General features: G+C 46.2%; 1 protein-coding gene across 1 annotated transcript in view; it reads left to right on the forward strand.

The window, feature by feature from the left end:
* The window catches only part of PLEKHD1 (pleckstrin homology domain containing, family D (with coiled-coil domains) member 1), a 24,292-nt gene extending 22,361 nt beyond the window's left edge, over window positions 1-1,931 (forward strand). Inside the window, exons 12-13 of the mRNA XM_009073454.1 lie at window positions 1,022-1,171; window positions 1,771-1,931. Coding sequence (XP_009071702.1) covers window positions 1,022-1,171; window positions 1,771-1,931 — 311 coding nt within the window. The remainder of the gene's footprint in view (window positions 1-1,021; window positions 1,172-1,770) is intronic.
* The last annotated feature ends 9,664 nt before the right edge of the window (window positions 1,932-11,595 follow it).

Consider the following 11,595-nt stretch of genomic DNA (forward strand, 5'->3'; position numbering starts at 1 on the left):
TTCTAAACAGAGAAAAAATGGTGTGAATCTGAACTTCATCCCACTGGCTCACAGCCATGGTAAGAAAACAGAGTTGAAGGGGATGCGCTGAGCACAGCACTTGAGTAGAGCTGAGCTACCTGCACAGGGCACAGATATGAATGGTAATGAATGTCTCTGACATTTCCAGTCTTAGATTTTGGAAGATGTTTTTTTCAAAAGAGTAAAAATGTACTGATGAGCAGAGCACTAGAGAAAGTGAGGAACCAACAATGTTTTCCTTAACATTAGTCCCACCACAGATTGCTGCAGTCCTTCCAATTGGTTCCTGCAGCTCTGCCCTGCCCTTTCATATAAGAGCTGGAGCACATTAGCACGTGAGGCCTTTGAATGGCAAGGGACCAGTGGCAGGCAGGAGGACAGCAAGACTATAATGACAGAAGAGATGCTGGTTAGACCATAAGATGGGGAAAAAGGCCAGGAAAAGTAGCTTGTGTGGCAGATCAGGGCAGAATAACAGAGTTAGGACACGAGGCTTTGCTTGGAGCCTGTAATATATGTGTCTGTGTGCTAGTATTTGCTATGCTATTAAGAAATTCCTGGCCATGTATGACCTGGAGGTGTGTGCCTGTTCCAGTGTGCCAACACTTCCCTTTCCCAGTTGGACTTGACTGGTTTTAGAAGTCCTTCAAAGAAAGTGCGATGAGCAAGGCTTCAGGTCCCTCTGTTGCAAACAGAGTTGAGAAGTTTTATCATAGTATCAGAGGCTTTTTTCAGTTGAATCATGAGCAGTTGTAGGAATGATTGACAGGAAATAGATGGCTGCAGTTCTTCCTAAAATTTGAGTATGTATTTGTTGGGAACTGGAGGTTTTTGTCACTTTGAAAATGTTCATTTGATGATATTCTGAAGCTTCATGGATCGTTGTTTGTGAAGATCACCATTACCTGGCTCAACCCATCAATGAGTGCAGTCCCTTGTGACTGGTTTGTTGGTTGGAGTGTCTGTCCCATCACTGCTTACAGTGGTGTTTTCTCTTCAGAGTTCTTTGAAGAGTGCATCCGCAATGCTGAGCTGGAGGCCAAGATGCCTGTGATCATGAAGAACTCTGTGTACATCCACAAGGCTGCCACTCGTCGCATAAAGAGCTGCCGCTTCCGCTGCCGGAGAACCAGCGCTTCGTGGAACGACAGTAGGTATCACGAAGCTTTTTACTCTATGTTCTGCAGAAGCAGATGGGGCTGACAGAGCAGTAAATTCTGCAAATGTCATTGGTATTTCATATTCCTCAGTAGTAGAATGGAGCCTCAGAGCTACTTGGAGCTGCCTTTCCTACAGCTTCTACTTGGAGCACTGAGCCTGCATACTTGTTGCTGTTTTCTTTATGTATGTTTAAAGGTAACTGCTGTGATGGTCCTGGGCCCTTAAAAGCCCATGCTCAAATATGACATCATTGGCATGCTTAATCACAGACTGAGTTAGGTCAGAAGGAACACCTGGATATTGTCCAATCCAATCCAGTGCTCAGAGTGGCTTCCTGCAGAGTCAGATCAGGTTCTGCATAGCACCTTAAATCAGAGGTGGCTGTAAAGAAGAAAAGTGGGTTTCCCTGCTGTCAGCATTTTCCTCCTCTGAAAACAGTAAGGTAAAGCTGTCGGAGTAAAACGGTTATCTCATCCCCTGCCAGGCTCTCCGTCATGTTGATCACACTTGTGTGCTCTAGTGAAGCTTTATCTTCAGTCTGTGTGCCTGATGGAGAGTGCTGACACTCCTGTGCTGTTCTTGTTTCAGTGAAGCAGTCCCAGTCTTTCATCTTCTCACATGCAGAAGCTGAAAACATTGAGGAGCTGAAAGAAGCAGCCAAAAGACTGAGCCGGGACCAGCGCTTCAGGAAAACTATCTATCAAATCATGAGGTCACAAAAGGATTCTGCTTCTGGGGACAAAAAGTGACTCTTCTTGGGAGGGGGCTTCTGAGCTCTACTTGCCATTCAGCTCTGCAAAAGTTATGCCCTTGGGCAGTAAGGTGAAAAGGAAGATTTGCTCTTTGGTGGAGAAAGTGGGGGAAAGGTGTGTGTAGTCAATCCCCTCAGTTAGTGGCTTTGCTTTAGTTTGAATGCTCCCTGTAGCCTGGCAGACCTTCTCTGCTGATCACTCCAGATCTGTTTGCTTCATCTGCTTACATTAAGCCATATTTTGCCAAGATCCCACAGTCAGTATTAAAGTGAACCACAGACCATAGCTTAGGAAGTGCCTCTTTCTTGCCTGTCTAGTTTGTCTGCCAAACACAAATGCTTCTGAGAAAGCCCTTTATCAGTCCATGCTCCAGCTAGTGTATAACCTCCCCAGCTGGGCACAGATTACCACGTTTTGCCTGATCCCTGCTAGGAAATAGCTCTCTGCACACCCCCAGTCAGTCAGCACTTCGGTGGAGCACGTGTCCTGAAGACTGCAGCAGTCTCAGTCTCCCAAGTACAGGCAAAAATATCAAACACATCAAACATAGGGCAGCTTCTTGATGCTGCATCATTTCAAGCAAACAGCAGCAACACAAGGTGAAGACAACCTGAAGGTGCTGTGGATTTGGCTTCAAGGAGGATCATGCACAGAGAAGACCTTGTAGGTAACTCAGTGGCATCTATGCAAGCTGGAGGGAAGGTGGTGTTCCACTGTGGATGGAACATTCTGGGGCCACCTTTCCAGACTTTTTACACTGGGATCCAGCTGTATTGGAGCAGAGATATGTGCTGCAGAAGGTGATAACTATAGGCAGCATTGGCGTGGAGAGGCCTTTGAGTCAGTTCTGACAGCTTCCTCAACACCTCTGTAAAACAAGTTGGAGGACAGGAGGGTGAGGCTTGTCCAGCAACAAAACCCACTACCACTTCAAGAACTAAACATTGTCAGCAGCAAGCTCTGAGGGCTGTGGAGATGGGGAAAGTAATTTCAGTATATGCTGCAGTGAATAGCCTGTGGCCATGGCTTTGTACTGCTCCAGGCTGTTTCAGCCGAACTGAGAATTTGCCCTGCATGTGGTCATCTTGTATGTTTTAGGAGAGGAATCACTTTGTTGTGGAACCCTTGCAGCCTCTCCCACCTATTTTAAGCAAGCAGCTGGACAGTAATTACCCATACTGTAGAAACAGCACTGCCTGGTGCTTACAGAGCACAGGACAAGCACACTCAGAGTCACACTGTTTTCTCCAGATTATTAATTGGGAAACAAAGAAATAAACAATACAAAGGTAACTAAAGTTAGCAGCCAAAGTACAGTTAGGGCTCAGGGGATCGTAAGTGCAGATTAACTGGGGCTTTCAGGGCATCAGTACCCATGGGTATTATGTATGTCCAGTGACACACAGGTAGTTGCTTACCTGTCCCAGTCAGACCTGTCCCACTCACAGCCTTTGGCTTCTGGCCACCTAAGTCATTCCCTATCAATTCAGTGCTGTTTCTAGGGAGAAGTGAAGGATGAGGCTGGGAAGGAGAGCCCTGGCTTACCAGCCAGAGAAGAGGGGTTGATGCTGGGTGGAAGAGCATACTGAGAGGTTTGATGCTCCTGGATGGAGTCCCTCTGGTGTGACCAGAGGAAAAGCATTTAAGGCACAGCCTGTACCTCCCATTTCAGGCAACTATTGACCAGTATCCTTCTGCCAGGCAGTGAGAGGTTTTATACAATCAGAGGATCCAGCATTGAAGGCTGATATTTTTTGTGATGACAGGTGATATGGTAGGAGAAGAGAATTTCCATCCTTCTTTAGCATACCTGATCCTTCTGTGGTTTTTTCCACTTGTCCTTGCATGCTAGAAAGCCACAAATTAATTCTGTCTCCTACAAGGCTGAAGGGTTATGAGAAAGCAGTACAGAGCTGGTTTTCCCCTTTATGCAGTTCTCACATCATCTCTAGCTATTTTCAGTTACAACGTCTATATTATGTGATGCTGGAAGGGACAGAATAAAGACAGCTGTGGAATGTATCTGTAATTCAGGCAGTTAGGAAAATCACCCAGTGGCTTGTGAATGCAGCACCTTTGTTCTACTACTATCAAAGCCACAATATCAGATTTACAGAAGTATTGTATGCAGGAGGTAGCCACATCAGGTCTTCCTTTACTGTGCATATTGACAGCAATAAATAAATAAAAGTTATGCTGACAGTAGAGTGAATTCCTGTGTGTTCTTGATACCCTGTCACCAAAATGATGTTAAATTGCCTCTACAGGAGTTGAGACAAATCATTGTGACACACTCATTTACTGCCAGTGCAGTTCCTCTGCTTCACTGAGTTGTTGTGTTACATGCTTAACATCACCTCTCAGAAGGACTGGCTGTAAGTAAAAAACTTTCACCCTTGCTACTCACTTTCACTTTTAAACCGTGTATAAAGTCAAAGCAGGATGTATCAAATTTAAAGAAGAAAGCTCCCACTTGCTTACCTGAAGGCAGTGAGCAACTGTCTGTGTAACCAGCAAGGCATGCCCTAAGCCCCCTGTAAGAAGGTGCTTGCCATCAGTGATTCCTTGCTGCAAAGGAATCTACTACCCTGTAAGCTCTCTTGCAGGGTGAGCACAGAGCTGGGTCTGTGCACCATAGCATCTTCAGTGAATGCTCCCTAGTCTCTTTCAAAGGACACAGAGATTACTGATTTCCATGTTACCTATGTATTTTTAATACAATGCAGTAACAGGAAGATGGCTTAGGAAGCAACCCACCTCTTTTCAAATAACCTCCACTAGTAAGCCTGGGTCAGATTGCTTTCTGCTACTGGGAAAACTGGGAATGAGGTGAGAACTCCCTCCACTGAGAAGTGTTCTCTAAATGTTTCTGTCATGTCTGAGCATAGGAGAAAATGTAGGATGGATTGCACCTCTAAGATTTCACTTCAGAAATTGCAGAAGAGCTAGACTAGCTCTGAAAACCCTCTGGTCATTCTTTAAGAACCTCCACCTTCTGGCTAACATCTGGGAATTTCTCTTCCTTCTGAAGACTTCCCCTGTTCTCCCTTTCAGAGACACTTTAAAATTTCTAGACACTGCCAAATGTGAAACCTGCTGATTATCCTCTGCATTGCCTTTCCCACTATACACAGTGGGCAGAGTGGCTCCTGTTAAGGTTTAATTAACCAGCTTAAGGGTTGATTTCATCCTCCTTCTAAGATGCACAGTCTGTTTCGGTCCCTAGTGAGGAAGAGTGGGTCCTGCAGAAGGCCAGGGCCTTGGTAGCTCCCCTGGTGCCTGCTGCCCCAAGGCTTTGCTCTTGCACAGAAGTAAATGGCAGAGAAAAGAAGACATCCACAGCCCTGCTGCCCCCAATCTGTGCTGCCTCTAAAGCAGAGAAAGTGGATAAGAAATGGAAATTGCCCTCAGGGGCAGAAGTCAGTAATAAAGGATACATGGCTGCTGGCGCGTGTTATGCATTGCTGTGCATGGCACACAAGTGACACAGGCTGGTAGAAGTTTTCAGTTACAGAGTATGGCTTTTTTTTTTTTTTTTTTTTTTTTTAGCTCCAGATAGTAGGCAGGCTTTCTGCTTAGGACTTAGTGTAATATTGATGTATCGCTATGGAAATAAGATGATAGTTTTCCATAGAAACAGTCTGTTTTGAATGCTTTTCAATGCAGTTACTTTTCATGGTTGCCAGAAAGACAGAAGATGGCTCATGTTGTGTCTAGTAAGAGATGTTTGCTCCTAGGAAGGTGGCCATGCTCTGAAAGTCTTGCCCAAGGCTTAACTTAAGGCAGATCCAGTGCTTGCCTGGACACTCAGTGCTCCTTTGTGCTGGTGTGCCTATGAAAGATGTATTATTTCAAGCATCTTCTACCCGATGCACTTGGCACAAGGACAATTCTGGAGTTTTCCACCTTGTCCATGAACAATTCGTTACCTGCCTAGTCTGAGCATGGCCTTGAATGGGAGAGATGACCAAGCCAGAAGAACTGATGTAGTCAGTCACCTGAGAGCTGGGTCTGAGGTGGCCTCTTGGTGTGACAGTCACCACATGTGGTTTGTCGAACAACCAGCAGTGTCTTTCTGTGCACTGAGATAACATCCCTTTTTCTATATTAAGTAACACTTAATTCTTACTGCAGGCTTAACTGCATAGCCAAAATGCAGAAAGATCCAACTGAGTGCTCAGGTCTGTGAATACTTCATGCTCCTTGCAGGATACACTGCAGTGCTTAAACCAACATATATGTTTGTGTTTGGGTTTTTTGCAGTGTTGGCAGATCAGATACTTCAGCGGAAGAAAAATTATAAAACTATTTTGTGGGGGGTAACAAAGGCACCTTTTGCTAACTCAGAGGTGTTGCATTAAATAACTTGGCAAGGTCATGTGTTCTTCTTTTGCTCTATCCTGAAAAGTGCAAAGTTTGCATTGCTTAAAATAATAAGTGAACTCTGCTTACCCTTGAACTCTTCTTGACTGCACCCCTGCGTCAAACCTCTCTGTGGAAACCACCCAAGAGCAGATGAACATGTCTTCCCCTAAAGCTGCTACTCCCATTGGTTTCTTCATCATTAATTCTGGGAGCAGGAGAGAGCTCTTGTTTTCCTGTTCCTCCATCCATCAGTGCCCGCCTGCAGGAGATGCAGCCCCTGCCACTCCGACATGAGGAAAACAGGTTCTGTTTTTTGTTGTGGTTTGTTGGTTTGTTTTCCTCTAAGGTGTATAAAACAGGAGTAAATATTTTTAGCATCTCAATAATAATAAGGGGGCTTGAAAATGAGCTGTTTATGCTGAGTGTGAGAAAACTGACTTCCTGCAATGGGATTAGGCCCTGTTCAAAAAAAGTGCTGCCTCTCAGTCTTAATGGCTGGAGGCTTGTGTTAGTCACTACTGAAAGCACAGTCGTGAACAGGGCAAGAGCATGTGTGGCAGAGCTCCATCTTTGGGACAGTTCACAAGCATTTAAGGTCTCTGGGTGACATAGGTAGGCTATGCTTTTAGTTGCACTCATCTCAGCAGCATTTCAGGCTGTGAGAAGAATTTAAAATGGCACAGCAAGATGGTGGGCGTGCTGTGGCTTTTGTACCAAGGCAGAGGAGCAGGCTTATTGCAAATAATGCCAGTGAGTGAACTGGGACCTGCTTGGGAGTAGCCCGTTTTAATTTCTCCTTTCCTTTCCTGATTCTGCTAGGTGAAGAAGCTTTAAGAATGAGATTGAAAGTCAGGAGAGCAGCAGGTGTGACTAAAAACTAGAGCACTGCTTACAGTGAGTTGTTGTGTTTCAAAACCGAAGTGTTTTCAGTGGCAAGTGCATTTAAATAATCAAAAGACAGCTGTTCTATTTCTCAGTGAGCATAAAACACTTTGGGTCCCAACCGAGGAGTCTAGCCCCAGGTGCTCAGAGAAAAGGGGTCTGCAGCTAAGGTCCTTTTAACCTCTCCCCAACTTACATGGGGCATGGCCCAGCTGGGGGATGCAGGGAGGTGCCTTATGGTTGTTCTTTGTTGGTAGCTGTCTATGCAGAGGCTGGTCAGGAGGGCAGAAGTCAGTCTTTTGGTGCTGGAAAGGTTTTGGGTATCTAAACATCAGCTGGAAGAGGTTGGAAATTCCTGCAACTCTCAACGGACTTGGATGTTCAGAAACTCCTCTAGCCTGGAGCAGCAGCCCTCTAGATCCCTCTCTGAACAAGTGTGTGATATTTCAGACAGATGCTGCAACCCATGGAGGAATCACAGTGAAGGCAGTGTTTTTCTTTCTGCTCCTGCTCCTAAATTTCTCTTGTTGTAGTTTCCTCCCTCACACAAATATAGATCAGGTGTGGCTTGATGTGGAACTTACTTTATATTAAGAGACAGAATGTGCAGTTAGAGCTGTCTTTCCTCCCTGTGTAGGGGGAATGTGGGCTCCAAAATGAGGACAGAAAATTCTCAGCCTTTCAAAGGTACCTCAGATGGGTAAAATAAGTGTGCTTATTACAAATATCAGGCTTGGATGAGGGCGAGTAGCAGGACACACTGTATTTGAAATTTGAAGCCAGTCTGGGAAACTGAGCTTGGAGAAGGAGGTGTTTTAGCCCCTTGCCTTGGCTGATGCTGAAGGAGCTAAAAGAAAACCTGCACATTAATTTCACTTTTAGTGTGTGGCTGGCTCTTGGTGCTGGCATCGAATTAGGTTTGATGGCTGTTCCCTACAGAGAAAATCCCTCCAGCTGTGACTAACTGCTGCTGAGTAATAGCCTTGTTCAAAAGCAGCAGTGGTGATTGTGGCACCAGGGAGCACCCTTAGACCCATGTGTCCCAAAGGATGTGGGTGACACCCTTCTCAACTAAACTTGCAGTGACTCAGCATCTTGGGAGCTTTGGGCTTCCCTTTGGAAGTGGACATGAGCCCAGTTTTCAGCTCTGTGCTGCCACCCAGGAGCAGAGAGCCTGTGCCCACTGCTTGAGCTGCTCCTGCATCCCAACTTCCCACTGCCTCTGTCCTGTTGGATCCCAGCACACCAGGGCAGACTCTGCCACTGAGCTTTTAGCAGCAGAATGGAAGGAGAGGATTTAATGAGCCAGCCTTAGGAAAGCCCACTGGGAACAGGAATGGGAGCTATCCCATTCCCTTCCTAAAGGGAGAACAGTATCTCCCAGTCCCTGCCCCTAGTGCTCTTGCTGTAAGCACCCCATTTGGCTAGTAAGTGCAATGCAGGGAGGATCCAGAGGTTAGTTGTCAGAGGAGCTGCATGTGGGCTCTACTTCATTCCCAGACCCAAGGCAGGAGAGAAGGGCAAGAGAAAACAGTTGCTTTCCAAGCAAATGGGAAGGAAAGGATAGCTGTTGTGGATAGCACCCTGCAAAGTAATGAAGTGCCCTGATAATCTTCTTACTCTTGTCCAGAAAGGAGGGAGCAGACCTGAAATATGTTTCTGGGCCTTGGTTCTACTTCATTCCCCATACCAGGAGTTTTGGTCCTGTCTAGACTTGAAATGGGTCACAAAGTTAGCAGACAAATACTACTTTACACAGCAAATGTACTCCCCTTCCTACCTGTCCACCTCTCCCCAGCTTTGAGCAGGATTGCAAGGGACAAACTGGCTTCTCCCCATCTTCCCCTCCAGCCTGCTCCCTCAGCTTTCTCTTTGTTCTTCTTTCGCTAACTGTGGCTATCTCCTTGAGATGGAAATTGGCATTACCTCAGTGGGCTTTGCAGCACCTGGGAGCAGTGGGAGTACAGTTCTGCTCCGAGCACAGGGGAAGCTGACCCTGACATGGTGGAGCTGGGGGCCTGCTCTCCTTGAGTGCAAAGGAGGTGAGACACAGCCTCATAGTTCCTCATGCTTTTTTCATAACACTGCCTTTCTGTCTAGAAATATTATTCATTCTTCTCCAAAGTATTTCAGACTTTAACATTTCATGCAGAAAATGCACAGTGATGGGCAGTGAACACCCCAGGCTCTTAACCAGGCACCTTCCCTCCCTGCTTCACAGCCCACCTCATGGGTTGCCCTGAGCCACCCTGTGGGTGCAGAGCTGGGCAGGGAGATGCCTGGTGTCCCCTCACCTCAGACCAATAGTGTGGGCCCTCTGCGGGTCTGTGTGCCAAGTCCTGTCCCAGTGTGTTTCACAGGGGTGAGGAGCAGGTGAGGAACCAGTGCCTCCATCATACCAGTCCGAGCCTGTATGTTAGTGAGTGGATTGGCATCGTGTCCCCCTTGCAAGCTGCTAACGAGCACTCAGTCCAACTCACCTCTCCCCACCATGTATTCACATACATATACATACATATGTGCTCATGCCTGCAAATATATATACACACACATGCATGAAGATGTGCATTAAATGCATATCTCAAGTATACATCATCCAGCCAAAAAACTATTTCATAATATGTTTTATTTTTTTTCCTGTTTTCCCTGAAAATTATTTGCCCAAAAATAATTTCTGATTTTTCCTCATAGACACAGGGCAGACTGGAAAGTTTTACCTTCAGATGAAGCTTAGTGTGCTTTGTAACTGAAGGTGACCCTGGAGGCTTTCTCTCTACTGTATCTGCTATTGCCAGACCCACAGAGAAAGCTGTGCGTGGGCAAACAGTCCTGGCAAGGAAAACAGCCTGTTAATCCTGCATTAAGGACACTTCTGTGCCTCCACCCTGCAGCAGCCAGGTCAACTGTGGCCTCAGCTTTTCTGAGTCTTTCAGCAACCTGCTCAAGACAGCCAGCGCAGCATCTTTCCAGCTCCCCTGGATGAGGGGTGGTGGTGGCAGCTCCCATGTGCAGAGTCATGCTGGGGAAGGGGACAAGCAGCCTGTCCCAGGGCAGGGGCTGGGGCATGAGGCTCAAGGCTGATGTGAGTTTTGAAGCTAGCACATAGGAAACCTGATGTGCCCTTTTCCTTGCTGCTGCCTTTCTCTGGATAAACAGTCTCAAATCACAAGGGTTATAAAACTAGTATATTTGCTAGCTCTAGCATCATCTAAATAAGTCAGGTCAGACAGCTGGTGTGCCAGAAATTCCTCAACATTTTCCTATCCGCATGATTTAACAAACTGCAACTATATCCTAAGAGCCCTGGAAACGCATCGCTCTTACATGCATTGGGGATGTTTTAAGTGTCTCTGAATGTCACTAGAAAGAAAACAAAAAACTGTTTCTGTGGAGGAGATGACGTGTGCCCCAGAGAGTGGGCTCATGGGGGAGATGGAAGGATGGAGCTGCTGAGTTCTTGTGGCTGCAGTGCAGCAAGGAAGAGATAGTGTTATAAAGAAAGATTTCCTGGTTTAAGGCACTGAATATATTTGAATTGTTTTGCAGAATAATTGGCTTGTACTTACTACTGCTGTAATGGGATAGCCAGAGAATCAGCAGCTGTGGCTGCTTCTGCAGCAGGAGACATCAATTATAGAGGAAGGAGGCTGTGTTGTATAAGGTCAGGAGATAGTAGGACAGACAGGATTATATTCTGGTTTTTCTCTGCCTGCCCATGTGATGTTTGCCATGGTAGGGTGTGAGTTCCCAAGGTAACATAAAATGAATCCTGTCTCCTTTCTAAGGAGAAATGGGTCAGTATTTGCCATCCCCCCACATCCCTGTTACCACAGCATGCCATGCTATAGATGCTAATTACAGTAGTAAAGCCATGACTTCAGCTCACCTGATGGAAGCTGTATGTGGAAAAATGTGAAATATACAGAAGTGGGATGTGGGTACTCATCTTTGGATAGACAGCTGTGCCAAAGACAAATCAGATTTTATATCATGGAATCTCCTCTCTCCTTAATCTTCAGAGATTTATTGGAAAGACCACTACAGCCTCTAATCTCTTCTTCTGCCTGCCACAGACATGTATGTTTCACCTACTTACCATTGGGCAAATTTCAGTGTCATTCTAATCTATGGAGAAAAAGGCTTGGGAACAGGATCTGCAGCATGTTGTCTCTGGCACTTAGTGGGGACTTCCCCACCTGCATTAAGTTCTGCCTGGTCTGACACATACCTACACACACCCCAGCATGGACCCTCCAGGAGGTATTCAGGAGCAGCAGCTGGCTGAGGAACATGTGGGCTGGCAGGCCTCCATGGCTTGGCTGTGTACTGGGAGCTGGAAGGCGGAGGAGTTCTCAAGGGAAACCTGACAAATGCAGCTGGCAGCACCAGAACAAGGCGAAGCAGAGGAACCAAG

Source organism: Acanthisitta chloris, unplaced genomic scaffold (genome assembly GCF_000695815.1).
Source record: "Acanthisitta chloris isolate BGI_N310 unplaced genomic scaffold, ASM69581v1 scaffold8324, whole genome shotgun sequence".
In the NCBI taxonomy this organism is placed as follows: domain Eukaryota; kingdom Metazoa; phylum Chordata; class Aves; order Passeriformes; family Acanthisittidae; genus Acanthisitta; species Acanthisitta chloris.